Here is a 16967-nt window from a genome sequence, read left to right on the forward strand (position 1 = left end):
CTCTCCCAGAAGTCAGATGTTTCCAGGACCTTCAATCCCTTACTGCTGAGATCCTCATCTCCTTGGGCATGAAGCTGGACTCTTGCTGCTGACAGTTACAGCATTTAAAAGACATTTGGACAGATACATGAATAGGAAAGGTTTAGAGGGATATGAGCCAAACGCAGGCAAATGGGACCAGCTCAGATAGGCACCTTGGTCAACAAAGATGAGTTGGGCCGAAGGGCCTGTTTCTGTGCTATATAACTCTATGAGGACAGACACTTGGGGTAGGACAGTTGCCCATGGAGGATAAACAATGATATGGGCTGGTTGACTAAGTTCTCTTACATGTTATGTTAAAGTTTTGAGACTGGTAAGCAGGACAATGGAATCCAGGTACAATCAAATTATTACATACAACAAGGTGACAGCCAAGAGTCAAGAGATCTATTGGCAATGAGATCAAATCCTGAAATTCGACCTGTGCAGTGTGTAGGGAGTAGGCCACTTGCTTTTCAAACTAGGCCAAGACCAATCACTTCAGAATTCTAGAGGCGGATGACGTAAATATCTCTTGGGATTTGCATATGGAAAATAAACTGTTTGAATGCTAAAATGTTCGCCAAAAATAGGGAATGATGCTTTTCTTTGCTTTGTGAATGTTGGCTGCAAACCTCAGATATATATTTCAAACTCATTTAAAGCTTATTTTATACTACTTCATGTTTCTGTGTGGCTGCTCCAAATGAAAGCTCTGCCGGGAATTGCAACGAAAGATTTGGAAGGGTTTGGGACTGTAAGGGGATTGTCAGTGTTGCAATCAGGGCCACGTATGAGGTGATCCTACCCGATACCCAAGTCAGCTTGTGGTGGGTAAAAACATATTTACGTATCAGATAATGTGAACCAATGGCAGATTTTCCTGATAAACAGGTTTATTTTCATTCTGCCCAAGTGCTGAAACACCACACTTCCCCTTCACATGTTTTCACTTCAAAAATGGCAATCAGCAATCTTAAACAAAAGCCTCACACACCTGGCCTGTTTCGGCATTCAATGTGGCTGCTGTTTTTATACTTAAACTGCAAAAGAACAAAGAGAAGACAAAGTTATCCATGTCCTGCCTGGAAATTGAAGGTAAATGAGTCCAAAATAAATACTTGGTACAATGACCATACTTATGAATAATTTCCCTGGAAATTTCAAGCTCTTTTACAAGGCCAGAAAGAGTTCCTAAACTCATTTATTGCCACTTAGGCTATCTCTAGGTAAACGCATCAAGGGAGAATCTGCCCCTGGATTAGCGACTATCAATATGTGATTTTACTTACTCAGCATAAACTCATTTGTGTCAAGATACGGTGATGTCTAATTTGGGTTTAACATGGTTGTGGGTGCTGTACTGGCAGTTCTCTGGTCCACAGGCCCATTGACTGCACATGGAATCATAGAATGATTACAGCACAGAAGGAGGCCATGCAGCCCATCATGTTCATACTAGCTCTCTACCTGACCAACACTCTAGTTCCACCCACTGGCCCTTTGTCTGTAGCCATGCACATTTTTCTCCACTATATATTAATCAACTTCCTCCGTATAGACCACAGTCGAACCTGCCTCCACCACATCCACAGGCAGTGCATTCTAGATTCTAACCACATGCTGCATAAAAAAAGTTTTTCCTCATTTCATTCTCAACTCTCTCTCTATATTTTATACCCGCGGCCTTTAGTCTGTACCAAAGACCACAGCTTCCCACTCAACACTCTGTCCAGATCCTTCATCACTTAGAGACACAGATGCTGGAATTTGGAGCAAAAAGCAATCTGCTGGAGGAACTCAGTGGGTCGAGCAGCATCTGTGGAGGAAAAGGAACCGTCGATGCTTCAGTTCGAAGCCCTGCATCAATTCAGGACTGAGAGTGGAGAGGGGAGATAGACAGCATCGAGTGGAGAAGGGGAGGGTGAGAGAGAGGCCAGAGGTGGTCGGTGGACTGGGAAGGGGGGGGTGTTGAGCATGGTTGGAAGACATGCAGGTTAAGCCAGGTAGGGGAGGGCAAGAGATAGGGTTGGGAGACATAGAACATAACAGCACAGTACAGGCCCTTTGGCCCACGATGTTGTGCTGACATTTTGTCCTGCTCCAAGATCTATCTAACCCTTCCTTCCCACATAGTCCTCCATTTTTCTATCATTCATGTGCCTATCCAAGAGTCCCTTAAATGTCCCTAATGTATCTGCCTCCACCACCTCTGCCGGCAGTGCGTTCCACGCACCCACCACTCTGTGTAAAAAACTTACCTCTGACATCCCCCCTTATACCTTCCTCCAATCACCTTAAAATTATGCCCCCTCATGTTAGCCATTTCTGCCCTGGGAAAAAGTCTCTGACTGTCCACTCGATCTATGCCCCTTATCATCTTGTATTCCTCTATCAAGTTACCTCTCATTCTGCTTTGCTCCAAAGAGAAAAGCCCAAGCTCGCTCAACCTATCCTCATAAGACATGCTCTCCAATCCAGACAGCATCCTGGTAAATCTCCTCTACACCCTCTCTAAAGCTTCCACATCCTTCCTATAATGAGGCAACCAGAACTGAACACAATACTCCAAGTGTGGTCTAACCAGAGTTTTATAGGGCTGCAATATTACCTCGTGGATCTTGAACTCAGTACCCTGACTAATGCAGGCCAACACACCATACGCCTTCTTAACAACCCTATCGATTTGCACAGCAACCTTGAGGGATCTATGGACATGGAGCCCAATATTCCTCTGTTCCTCCACACTGCTAAGAGTTCTGTCATTAACCTTGTATTCTGCCTTCAAATCTGATCTTCCAAAGTGTATCACTTCACACTTTTCCGGGTTGAACTCCATCTGCCACTCCTCAGCCCAGCTCTGCTATCAATGTCCTGTTGTAATCTACAGCAACCTTCTACACCTATCCACAACATCACCAACCTTCGTGTCATCTGCAAGCTTACTAACCCACCCTTCCGCACCCTCATCCAAGTCATTTATAAAAATCACAAAGAGCGGGGGTCCCAGAACAGATCCCTGCAGAACACCACTGGTCACCGACCTCCAGGCAGAATACGCTCCATCTACAACCACCCTATGCCTTCTATGGGCAAGCCAATTCTGAAACCACATAGCCAAGTGGTAGGTACAGACAGAGGCAGGTGTAAGATAGATGCAGACAGGCAACAAAAAAAGAGGAAGACAGAGCCAGGAGGGGGATGGGAGGGTGAAGGTGGAGACAGCTACTAGAGGACGATAAGCAGGAACACAAAGCACTGGCAGCACACGTTTCTATGTATACATATGTATATGCATCTGCATGCATGCTCGCATGTAGTTGAGGGTATGTGTGAATATCTAGGTTTACTTGTCAAGTCTTCTGTGAGAAGACTATAACCTGTGTTGTTGTGAGAGTATACTTGTGCCTCTATGTACGTGTATGCACGAGCATCTTTATATTTCTACTTTAGTGTGTGTGCATGTATGCATATTTGTGCATTTGCATGTCAGAATGTGTGCATGTGCAGGTCACAATATGTGGGTGTGGGTGCGCGTGTGCATTTGCGTCAGTATACATGTGGGTGTGGGAGGGTGTGGGTGTGGGTGTGTGCATATTTTCTGTTCATAACAATGGAATGCTGCATAAACACTGCACTTGTATGATGCCTAAATTTCAGATTTCTGGATGCTCCCCTTAAAGTATGTGTTTCTAGTTAGTCTTTTCAAGATTTTCTTCCACCAAATCTTTATATCAGTGCTCTCAACCAGCTTCATATTCCAGCTGCATACTAAATCAGTTACTATTTATATGGTTTGCTAATGCTCAATACTAAAACACCATTAATGTAGCCTAATGCACTTTGGGAAGAAGCCTATCAAACAAAAGTTGAACCAGAGCCACCTGGGGAGATATTTGGGCAGGAGATGATTCAGAGAGGTAGGTCTTGGGAGTATGTTAAAGGAGAGCATAAGTTGTGCTGCAGGGAATTCCAGAGCTTTGCCCTGGGCAGCTGAATGCACAAACACCAGTTCGAAATGAATACTGGTGATGTGCAAGAGGTCTGGAGGAGCGCAATACCTCAGTGGGTTACAGAGGTGGAGCGGTGCAGAGAAAAGAATTGGTGAGGGGTGTAAAAGCAAGGATATGAATTTTTAAATTAAGATGTTCCTTAATGTAGAGCGTAAAACTGATGAACAAACAAGACTTGGTGTGAATTAGGATACATGCAGCAGGACTTCAGGTGATGCAGGATGGAAAGTGACAGATTGTCCAGAAGAGTTTTAGAATACCTACATCTGGAGGCATGGATGAGGAATTTAGCAGCAAATAAACTGAGAGATGGTTAACACAAAAGTACCGGTAATGTGGTCCAAAGCTTGACTCAAGAACAAATGTGACGCAAAGGTTCTGGTAAAGCCTTAGACAGTTGCCATGGTGAGCGGGGCTGTTGATGGCTAGGCAACAGAAATTTGTCTGAGGACTGAAGACCTTGGCTTTAGTCTTCCCCAGCATTTAGTGAGAGGAAGTTCCTTCTCACCTGGTAACTGACAGCTGAAAAACGGCTCACAATTAATCAGCAAGGTTATCAATTACCTTGAAACACATCTGGGAATGTTTGTCAACGCTCTCAAAGACATAGCCCTGTGGAGTAGAGGAAAAGAAATCGTCAATCATTGTTTAAAGTCAGTGCAATGGAGCATCCAAATTATTCCAATTGGACCACCAAATCGAAATGGATAGTGTCCAAACTATTGGATAGTAATGTTCTGGTATTAGCTCCTTGAGGACTACTGTAACATTTCTGAGACAAATCATTATTTTAATGGTGTTACTTTCTCAGTCTGTTTACTTGAAAAAAGTGTTGCTATGCTTTTCATCATTTCTGTGATTCTTTTAATACAGATCAGCAGTTAATTAGGGAGCGATTTCATTTTGTTGTAGTTAGGGATACTAGTTTTTTCATTTCAAGTTTAAAATTAAATTGATAAATATTTCAAACTCAAGCCCAATCCAATCCCAATCTGCCCTCCTGTGGGCTTGTGGAGTTGTGACAGGAAGGCAGGTTAGCCATGTAAATATTATTATGTGGAGAAATTTAGTTAATCTGATCGACATTTTTAATCACAGTGGGCTGGATTTACCAAGGTTCAGAAACTCCGACTACTCAATGGAAGCTAGGACACTTTTGGAGAGAAGAGATATTTATAAACATTTCTTTACAGCTTTAACAGTCACTAAGGCCGGGACTGTGGTTTAGCTGCTTGCCAAAGGATGCCTGAGGATGTGCTTACTACCTACTGTACAGGGCCTCACTAATCACAGCTTGGTACAGCAACTGCTCTGCCCAAGACACCAGAAATTGCAGAGAGTTGTGGACACAGCTCAGGCCGTCACGAAAACCAGTCTCCCCTCCACGGACTCTGCCTATACTTCTCATTACCTCAGAAAAGCAGTTAACATAATTAAAGACCCCTCCCATCCAGGACATTCTCTCTTCTCCCCCCTTCCATCAGGCAGGAGATACAAAAGCTTGAAAACATGCATCACCAGGCTTGAGGACAGCTTCTATCCCACTGTTATCCCCTTGTACGTTAAAGAGGAACTCTTGACCTCACATCCTACCTCGTCATGGCCCTTGCACCCTATAGTCTACCTGCACTGCACTTTCTCTGTAACCATAATTGAATGGTTATTGGTGGAAATTAATTTAGGAGCCGAGAGGTAATTTTGCAGCTATATAGGACCCTGGTCAGACCCCACTTGGAGTACTGTGCTCAGTTCTGTTTGCCTCACTACAGGAAGGATGTGGAAGCCATAGAAAGGGTGCAGAGGAGATTTACAAGGATGCTGCCCTATGAAAACAGGTTGAGGGAACTCAGCCTTTTCTCCTTGGAGCGACGGAGGATGAGGGGGAACCAGAAAGAGGTGTCTAAGATGATGAGAGGCATTGATCGTGTAGATAATCAGAGGCTTTTTCCCAGGGCTGAAATGGTTGCCACAAGAAGACATAGGTTTAAGGTGCTGGGGAGTAGATATAGAGGAGATGTCAGGGGTAAGTTTTTTACTCAGAGAGTGGTGAGTGTGTGGAACGGGCTGCCGGCAACAGTGGTGGAGGCAGATACGATAGGGTCTTTTAAGAGACTTTTGGATAGGTACATGGGGCTTAGAAAAATAAAGGGCTATGGGTAAGCCTAGTAATTTCTAAGGTAGGGACACGTTTGGCACAACTTTGTGGGCCGAAGGGCCTGAATTGTGCTGTAGGTTTGCTATGTTTCTATAACACTGAATTCTGCATTCTGTTATTGCTTTTCCCTTGTACTACCTCAATGTACTTATGTTTTGAAATTATCTGTATGGATGGCTCACAAAACTAAGTTTTTCACTAATTCTCAGTACATGTGACAATAATAAATAAATTCAAATTCTAATTCCTGCATCAGGGTCTTGCTTCAGGTAAATGCAGGTAGCGGGGGGTTTGTGGCTTGCTGCTCCTGAGACCAACAGCACAGTAATATCCCACAGACTAGATGTGGCCTCAGGCTAAATGTTGTGCACGACTGGGCTATGTTAATGTACTTTTGGTCAATGCTTTGAAACTTTAAAGATACGGTCACAGTAGCACAGCAGAAAAGTTAGTAGACTCCTTTCCACAATTGATCCAGAGATACGAGTTTGAATCTCATCATTGAATTTAATTTATATTTAATTGAGTACCTTTGGAATGTAAACCCAGTACCAGTGATAGGGATTGGATTGTTGTAAAAACCTTTGTTTCATTATGCCTTCAGGGAATCTAAACCTATTGGACTTACTCTCTGTGAGTGCCAATCCACCAGTTTGGTTGACTCAACATTGCCCCTCTAAAACAACCTATTTGAAGGCCGTGCATTGTTCTCCACTTCTAAAATCTGGTTCCAATCAATGTCAGAACTTTGCTGTCTATTGCTGCCCTGAGTTGACAAAGTAATTTATCACACAAATATCTGCCTCGCCAAATCTCACAGAAACAAGCAAATTGGGTTTTGGGTGGTTAGAAATTTTGGGTTATCACAAAGCCTTCAATTAGCATATTTCTTGCAAGCTAGACGAGTAAACCAAATATTGTGCTGAAGTGCATGTTTTAAAAAGTCAGGGAATTAAAAACTGGGTTGAATTAGGATCTCTGCTGTTCTGGGATATTGTATTTCACTGCAGTTTACAAGAATGCTGAAAATGTGATTTGTGAAATGATAACTGATTCTTCCCTTTGAATTTGCATTAAATGCGTCAAAGGCAATGATAGAATTCACAGTTCCAGAATGGTTTATTCCCTGAGGTTCCAGCTGTCCATAACAGTGCTACAAGATTAAACATTGTTTGAAACAGATTATTCAAAAGTTTTACAAACGAGGGTTCTCACAAGGCCCAGTATTATTTATGGTTTGGTTTAGTTAATCCTGTATATTAACCTGTGTTTATAGAAGAATGATATAAGACAAGCATCTGGATCCTGGTTCTGTATAAAGTTTATACTAAAACCATGAGGGGTATAGATAGGGTGAATGCCCTCAGAAGCATTTTCCATGAACTAACACAAACTCATTTTCCAACAGAACATTCATGAGCAGAGAGGCCTACATCCAAATGATTATTTCTTAGCCTAATGTCTATTAGGCAACTGATTGATAAGGTCTAACTGCCCCTCAAGTTCGTCAACCATTTTCCTGTTTCTGAGTTGGAAGTACTACTTATGAATTCCTCTTGGGTTGGCAGACAGAGGCTATACACTGCCCAATGACCAAACTTACTGTGAAATCACAGGCTTCTCCCACTTTACTATCCATCCACTAAAAATCATCTCTGACATTCATTGTTACTGGGGGTGCAAGATTCCCCCCAGTAGTTAGTGGCAGTGCACAGCTTTAACTTACGGACTTTAAAAACTTGGTGGCCGACACCTCAAACTCGACACACGACCCATTTGACTTCCAACAGAGGACTACGTGAGGTTTAATTAAGCATTTCCCATTATAACGGACCGCCATGTTGTTCTTGTGTTGAATCAGATCTGAGAAATTGCTTGACCTCCAGAGATCAGGACCAACTGTTCAGAAAGATTCATGGATCAGATTTCAAAAATCATATATCACAGAGAGATAATATGGTTCCCCTTACTTTCAATAGAACATCTGCTGTGTTGTGAACCATAGAATCTAACTGCCCAGGAGAAGTCTATTCACTCTGTCATGCCTACTCTTCAAAAGAACTGTACAACTAGTACTAGTCACCCCTTGTAAGTGCATCCCCAAAATTAGTGGGATTAGATTGGCCACCCATTAAAAACAGAACCTGATTTTTAATTGTATCCCAGCCAATAAATACCTGTCACAGAGAAAAAGTAGGGTGGCTAATTTGTGCCTCCAGACTCACCAATGTGGTTGATTCCTAAATGCCCTCTGTAAGGGCCTGATGAGCCAGACAGTTGTACCATAAGCAGAAAGACCACCTGGCATCGAATTTGGACATGACAAAGTTGCCTTGCAAAGTCCTCCACACAAACATCTGGAGAAAAGTTTCCCAGTGGCTCAGAGACTAGCCAAGCAACAGACTGATGGAATATAATACCTTACAGACAACGTGCCAGACACCTCCATCACAATCCATAGGTATGGCAGGATTGACCCACCAGAGAGGCAGTGCCATGGTATACAGGTAGCAGCGAGTAGCCCTTGAGACTCTAACATTGACTGTAGACCCATGAAGTCTCCTTGCATCACATTGAACATGGGCAAGGAAACCTGATTCCCACCTACCATCCACGCTCAGCAGATGGATCAGTGCTTCTTCTTGTTGTCCAACACTTTGAACAAACACTGAGAGTAGCAAGGGCACAGGATGCACTCCGGCTGGGAGACCTCCATGTCCATTTCCAGACACCATGGCAGAGTCCTCTATCACCAGAGGCTCAAGTGTGGCTGAGCAGCAGCATCACAACTGACCAGAAACTCACTGGTCACAGAAACACCACGCTTACAAGAGCAGTTCAGAGGCTGGGTATCCTGCCGCAAATGACTCACCTCCATCCACCGTTCTAAACAGTTGTTCCTTCCACCAATGCTACACAGTAGCTGCAATGTGTAACATCACCTCCCAAACCTAGAAGACAAATGCAGTAGGCGGATGGGAACACCACGACCTGCAGGTTCCCCTCCAAGTCACATACCATCCTAACTTGGAAGGATATTGCCAGTCCCTATCACCACAGATCTAAATCCCGGAACTCCCTTCCCAATAGCAGTATGAAAGCACCATCCACAGCAGCAGCTCAAGGTGGCAATTCACCCACAAGGGAAATTAAGGATGTACAATAATGCTGGCCTTACCAGCAGTGGCCAAAATCCCTATAAGTAAATAAGTAACCAACACCAGCCATTCTCTGGCACTCCCTGAGATTAATTTCTAGTCCTTTGTCATCAGGTTTTTGTTTTCCAGGGTTAGAATCGTCTAGTCCTGAGAAGTGAGGAGAGGAATAGGAAGATTAGGCAGATTAATACGTGGCTGAGGGGATGGTGCGAGAGGGAGGGCTTCAGGTTTATGGATAATTGGGATTTGTTCCAGGGAAGATGGGATCTGTTCCAACTGGACGGTTTACACCTGAACTGGAGGGGTACTGACATTCTTGCAGGAAGGTTTGCTAATGCTGCTGGGGGGGGGGGGGTTAAACTAAATTTGCAGGGGGAGGGGATCCAGAATGAGAGAGAGGATAGCGAGATGGAGGGTAGAGGACAGGTAGGAACTACACAATTTTGGAACATTAATACGAATGGAGAGAGGAGAAATGGGTTAAAAATCCTATATCTGAATGCACGGAGTGTCAGGAATAAGGTAGGCGAGCTTGAAGCTCAGATATGAATGGGTAAGTATGATGTTGTTGGGATAACGGAGACATGGCTGCAGGGAGATCAGACCTGGGAAATTAATTTTCGAGGGTATACATGCTATCGTAAGGACAGGAAGGTGGGCAGAGGGGGTGGAGTGGCCCTGTTGGTGAGGAATGAGATTCAGTCCCTTGCAAGGGGGGACATTGAATCAGGAGAAGTAGAGTCAGTGTGGATAGAACTGAGGAACTGTAAGGGTAAAAAGACCCTAATGGGTGTTATCTACAGGCCTCCGAACGGTGGCATGGATATTGGGTGCAAGCTGAATAGTGAGTTAATGTTGGCATGTGGCAAGGGTAATGTCACAGTAGTTATGGGGGATTTCAATATGCAAGTGGACTGGGAAAATCAGGCTGGTACTGGACCCCAGGAAAGGGAGTTTATAGAGTGCCTCCGGGATGCATTCTTGGAGCAGCTGGTACGAGAGCCGACCAGGGAGAGGGCTATTCTGGATTTAGTGCTGTGTAATGAGCAGGATTTGATAAGAGAACTCGAAGTAAAGGAGCCATTGGGAGGTAGTGACCATAACATGATAAGTTTTTATCTGCAATTGGAGAGGGAAAAGGGCAAATCAGAAGGGTCGATTTTGCAGTTGAACAAAGGAGATTATGGAGCCATGAGGGAGGAGCTGGCTAAAGTTGACCGGGCGGGCATCCTAGCAGAATTGTCAGTGGAACAGCAATGGCAGGTATTCTTGGGAATAATGCACAAGGTGCAGGATCAGTTTATTCCCCAGAGAAGGAAAGACTCAAAGAGGAGAAAGGGGCCACCGTGGCTGACAAAGGAAGTCAGAGATAGCATTGTGTTAAAAAGGAAGAAGTATGGCAGAGCCAAGCTGAGTGGGAAGATTGGGAAATTTTTAAGGTGCAGCAGAATTTCACTAAAAAGGTAATTCGGGAAGAAAAAATGAGGTACGAAGGCAAGCTAGCCAGGAATATTAAGGAGGATAGCAAAAGCTTTTTTAGGTATGTGAAGGGAAAGAAGTTAGTTAGGAACAATGTTGGGCCCTTGAAGACCGAATCGGGTGAAATTATTACGGGAAACAGGGAGATGGCAGTCGAATTTAATAAGTACTTTGGATCTGTCTTCACGGGGGAAGATGTAAGAAATCTCCCAGAGGTAAGGATGGACAAAAGGCAGAGGGTGACAGAGGAACTGAAGTGGATTGACATTAGGAAAGAAATGGTGATGGGTAGACTAATGGGGCTGAAGACTGACAAATCCCCAGGTCCAGATGGTCTGCATCCCAGGGTACTAAAGGAGGTGGCTCTAGAAATTGTGGATGCATTGGTGATCATTTTCCGAAGTTCCTTAGATTCGGGGTCAGTTCCTGAGGATTGGAGAATGGCTAATGTTATCCCACTTTTTAAGAAAGGAGGGAGGGAGAAAACGGGGAACTATCGTCCAGTTAGCCTAAAATCTGTGGTGGGGAAGATGCTAGAGTCCATTATTAAGGATGAAATAGCGGCATATTTGGATAGCAATGATAGGATTGGGTTGAGTCAACACGGATTTACCAAGGGCAAATCATGCTTGACTAATCTACTGGAGTTTTTTGAGGATGTAACGAGGAAAATAGATGAGGGAGATTCAGTGGATGTTGTATACCTCGACTATCAGAAGGCATTTGATAAAGTGCCGCACAGGAGATTGGTGGGTAAAATTAGGGCTCATGGAATTGGGGGGCGGGTATTAACATGGATAGAAAACTGGTTGGCGGATAGGAAACAAAGGGTAGGGGTGAATGGATGTTTCTCAGAATGGCAGGCCGTGACTAGTGGGGTGCCACAGGGCTCGGTGCTGGGACTGCAGCTGTTTACCATCTATGTTGATGATTTAGATGAAGGCATTGTGAATAACATTAGCAAGTTTGCTGATGATACAAAGTTGGGTGGCAGTGCAATATGCGTAGAGGAAGTTAGGAGAATTCAAGGTGATTTGGATAGGTTGGGTAAGTGGGCAGATATTTGGCAGATGAAGTTTAATGTGGATAAGTGTGAGGTTATCCACTTTGGGAGCAGGAACAGGAAGGCGGATTATTATCTGAATGGTGTGGAGTTAGGTAAAGGGGAAATACAAAGGGATCTAGGAGTCCTTGTTCATCAGTCACTGAAAGTGAATGAGCAAGTGCAGCAGGCAGTGATGAAGGCTAATGGAATGTTGGCCTGTATTACAAGGGGAATTGAGTACAAAAGCAAAGAGATTCTTTTGCATTTGTACAGGGCCCTGGTGAGACCACTCCTGGAGTATTGTGTACAGTTTTGGTCTCCAGGGGTAAGGAAGGATATCCTGGCTATAGAGGGCGTGCAGCGTAGGTTTACGAGGTTAATTCCGGGGATGTCGGGACTGTCTTATGCTGAGAGGTTGGAGAGACTGGGATTGTACACGCTGGAATTGAGAAGATTGAGAGGGGATCTGATTGAAACATACAGGATTATTAAGGGATTGGACAAGATAGAGACAGGAAATATGTTCCAGATGTTGAGGAAGTCCAGGACCAGGGGGCATGATTTAAGAATAAGGGCTAGGCCATTTAGGACAGAGGTGAGGAAAAACTTCTTCTCCCAGAGGGTTGTGAATTTGTGGAATGCACTGCCTCAGAGGGCAGTGGAGGCCAATTCTCTGGGCACTTTCAAGAAGGAGCTAGATAGGTTTCTTATAGATAGGGGAATCAAGGGATATGGGGACAAGGCAGGAACAGGATATTGATTGTTGAGGATCAGCCATGATCTCAAAATGGCGGTGCAGACTCGAAGGGCCGAATGGTCTACTTCTGCTCCTATTGTCTAAGTTTAATTAACTTTGTTGTGTACTCACAGGCTTCAGGAGCATCAGTGAATGGACAGTCTGTTGTTCGATGGCTGTCATGCCCAGGGTAAAATGCCTAAAGGAAGAAAACCAGTCAACCTTATTCTCTGTTCCAAACATTACAGAACAGGAGACACATTATTGTCTACCTGCAATGCACTTCCCTATAGCTGTGACATTTTATACTGTATTCTGTTATTGTTTTTACCCTGTACTACCTCAATGCACTGCGTAATGAATTGATCTGTACGAACAGTATGCAAGACAAGTTTTTCACTGTACCTTGGTGACAATAATAAACCAATACCAATACCAATCAGAACATTCAAAAATGGGTAAATGCTCTCCAGTATCACAAGAAGTGTGAAATGTCTTATCTCATGCTGATTTATCAACTGGACAGGGGCCTTACAATTGGGCATGACTCAATCTTGCAGAGAAAATGGGCAAGGAAAACAGCCAATAAATCCATTCCTTCAACAGCATGGTGGGTAAAAGCACCAACTGCTTTGCTATTGGCCTTTGAAGACCAGAGGACCCGTGTTTCATCAATAGTCTATGCTAACTTAGCTGATCATATTCAGGGCGGCATTAGGTGACATCAACTACCTTCATGTTCTTGGGGTTAGGGAAATAGGTAGAGGTGTTTTGGGGAATGGTTGTGAAAATCAGCCAGGCTTCTGCTCCAGATCAGTATCAGTCATCCCCTCTGTGCATGGCCTGTTTGTGGTGAAGGTGTGCATGGCCTGTTTATGGTGAACAAATCCATAACTAAAGAGGGTGCAGACACTCAGGGATTCATTTCCAAGCCAGTACTCCAGAAATCCTATTTCTTCCCCCCCAGCTGTAAAATAGTTTTCAGTATGAAGGTGAGATTGTTCCAATAGGGATTTAAACAAAGTAACACTGGAATGGTTATGAAATTGTGCTGTTACAGAGAGGATGGATGTAGGATTCTCATAGGATTTCCTTGACAGGAAGCCGCTGTATACTTACCTGTAGGGAAAAGGCAGATATTTAGTGGCAGCTCCCTCATCAATGCCTCCAGAGCACAACTGGGAAAAATCTTTGGTTGACTCCCTTAACCCGCTTTCTCAATCCATTGCATTATGAAGAAGAGAGCTACATTTACTTTTTAACTAAAGGTGAGCATAGGTGAAAGTAATTTAGTTGGAGAGCATTTCATTACTTCATCAGGTGACGGAGAAGAGCAACAAAAAATAGTTGTTAAACTAGGTGAAAGAAATTGCTGCCACATTTTAATAACATAGCCCATCAGCCACACAATGAACTTAGTGATCTTATACCCTTCTTCCTACCCTGAAGGTTTTTGTTGGAGAATGGGTCTTTGGTAATAAACTCTTCAGGTGTTATCCAAATATTTATACACCCAGGCAGCATTTATTAGTCTTGAATAATAATCAAGAATCAAACAAAAAGGTTTTACTGATATTGGACTGTTATCACTATTATTACCTGGATACAGAGGCAAGGAAGCAGATAGTCATAAGACAGAGTCGATGTGGTGTTAATCTGCAAAGAACACAAGAAGACATTCAAAATGTTACAAAGCACATGCAAAGCAGTTCACCAAATGAATCCTAAATATAAAATGACCAAATAATACATTTTGGCATTTTTTCAACTTAATTATAGTTGGTCTACCTGCAATGTAACTTACCTGACTAACAATGGATTACATACAAAAGAAGTTCATATCTAGTAAAAGATTAGACTAATGAAAACTGCCAGTACATTAAGCTCTCCCTTGTATTAATAAAAGTTATACTGTCAACGTGTGAAATAAATTAACGCAGTAAGTAAAGCTTTAGAAAATATACAGGAGTAAGTACTCAAAGTCTGTTTGGAAGTCTCCTTTCACAGCCAGCCTTCAGTTTTATCTCTGTCAGTCTGTCTGGTTTCTTTGTAATCATAAAAAATTTACACGACAGACCTATCATCCTTTTGTTTTGCTTGTAGATCTGCCCTTTATTTTCATTGCAGATTTCTGATTTATTTGTTCATTTTAATATTTCAAAATGGATTAATTTTAATTTTCAGTGACGTTTAAATCAGATTAGGTTGTTTCAGATGAGATTTCATGCACCTCAAGAAACTGCAGAGAGTTGTGGACACAGCCCAGCACATCATGGAAACCAGCCTCCCCTCCATGGACTCTGTCTTTACCTCTCGCTGCCTTGGTGAAGCAGCCAGCATAATCAAAGACCCCACCCACCAGGGTCATTCTCTCTTCTCCCCTCTCCCAGTAGGCAGAGGATACAGGAGCCAGGCTCCAGGACAGGTTTATCCCACAGTGATAAGACTATTGAACAGTTCCCTTATATGATGAGATGGACTCTTGACCTCAGAATCTACCTTGATTGACCTTGCACCTTATCGTCTACCTGCAATGCACTTCCCTGTAGCTGTGACACTTTACTCTGTATTCTGTTATTGTTTTTACCTGTACTACCTCAATGCACTGTGTAATGAATTAATCTGTATGAACAGTATGCAAGACAAGTTTTTCACTGTACCTCGGTACAAGTGACAATAATAAACCAATACCAATATCTTTTCAAATTGATGAAAGCTAAAACTACCTAGAATTTTAAATATGTAAGTCATTACTTATTCACCTCAAAAATCCCAGAAATATTAGCCTGGATAATTCTATAGCTGACATCATAATTGGGGTTACTGGGCATTGCAACAGTTTCTGGTTCTGCAGTTTGACTGGTCAAAGATACCCATAAAGATGCCCAGAGTTCGGGGATGCTGCTCTACAATCACCCACCAGGTGGCACTTGTCTTCATTACTGAATAAGGATTGGGTTTTGAAAAGAAAGACTTGGATTTCTGTAGGGCTTTTTGTAGATTGCACTTCACAGCCACTGAAGTGCTTTGGAAGTACAATTCCTGGCACAATGTAGATGACACTAAAGAGAATTTGTGTATATCAAATTCTAATAAACCAGCATTGCGCTACTGAGCGGATAATCTGGTTTCTGTGGCACTGATTGAAAGATAAATATTGGCAAGGACAGTGGTGATATGAACATACAAAGGACAAAATAAGCAGCAGGAGAAAGCACTCTGGCCCTTCGAGGCTGCTCCTATGCTTAACAGGATCGTAGCTGACCCTTTACCTCCAGGATATGCTGCGTGATCACCATATCCTCTGAATCCCCTTCTGCATAAAGGTTTATCGATCTCAACCATAAATATGATTCACAGCTGAGCTTCCACAGTACTCTGGTGCAGAGAATTCCAGACTTGCGGCCTTTGAATAAAATCCCTCCTTACATCCTAACCCTTTATCTGAGATGATGGTCTAGAAATTCCTTAACACATTTCCAAAATAAATGGTTCTGTGCAGCATTGGCTTGACCCAGAATACAGCAATTTTGAGCCCACTTCCGGTGTTCCGGTGTCCTTCAGGAAATTTGACTTCCTGAGGTTTCAGTGGGACTTATAGAGTCAGAGAGTTGGACAGCACAGAAATAGGCCCTTCAGCCCATCACATCCATGGTGACCTTTTGTCCCATCTACACTAATCCCATTTGCCCACACTAGGGCTGTATCCTTCTGTGCCTTGCTATTCAAGTGCCCATCTATGTGTCTCTTAAACATAATGATTCCACCACTTCCTCTGGCAGTGTGTTCCAGATATCAACCACTCTCTGTGTAAAGCAACCTCCCTTCAAATCCCCTTTAAACCTCCTTCTATTCACCTTAAACCTACGCCCCCTAGTTTCTGATTACCATAGGAAAAAGATTCTGATTATCTGCCCAATCTATGTCTCTTTTATATCCTGCTCTCAGGTCACCCTCAGCCTCCTTCTCCCGAGAGAAAACAAATCCAGCCTATTCAATCTCACCCCATAACTAAAGTCCTCCGACCCAGGCAACATCCTGGTAAATCTCCTCTGCACTCTCTCCAGCACAGTCACATCCTTCCTATAGTGTGGTGACCAGAACAGCACACAATACAAAGTGTGGCCTAACCAGTGTTTTGTAAAGTTGCAACATTACATCCCAACTTTTATATTCTATGCCCTGATCTGTGAAGGCAAGCGTGCCTTATGCCTTCTTCCCCACATTATCTACCTGTGTTGCCACTTTCAGGGAACTGTGGACTTGAATCCCAAGATCCCTCTGTTCATTAACATTCATTAATGCCCTACCATTTATTGAATATGTTATCTGAATCCCAAAAAGCATCACCTGTTTGCCC

At 43.2% G+C, this 16967-nt stretch overlaps 1 protein-coding gene across 1 annotated transcript in view; it reads right to left on the reverse strand.

Annotated features, from left to right (window-relative positions):
• Positions 1–16967, reverse strand: part of LOC127571640 (interleukin-17 receptor E-like) — a 59495-nt gene that overhangs the window by 11728 nt on the left and 30800 nt on the right. Inside the window, exons 7-11 of the mRNA XM_052018212.1 lie at positions 14207–14263; positions 12740–12806; positions 7916–8088; positions 4599–4646; positions 1019–1064 (exon numbers count right to left, since the gene is read on the reverse strand). Of these exons, the coding sequence (XP_051874172.1) occupies positions 1019–1064; positions 4599–4646; positions 7916–8088; positions 12740–12806; positions 14207–14263 (391 nt within the window). The remainder of the gene's footprint in view (positions 1–1018; positions 1065–4598; positions 4647–7915; positions 8089–12739; positions 12807–14206; positions 14264–16967) is intronic.

Source organism: Pristis pectinata, chromosome 6 (assembly GCF_009764475.1).
Source record: "Pristis pectinata isolate sPriPec2 chromosome 6, sPriPec2.1.pri, whole genome shotgun sequence".
NCBI classification, from domain to species: Eukaryota; Metazoa; Chordata; class Chondrichthyes; order Rhinopristiformes; family Pristidae; genus Pristis; species Pristis pectinata.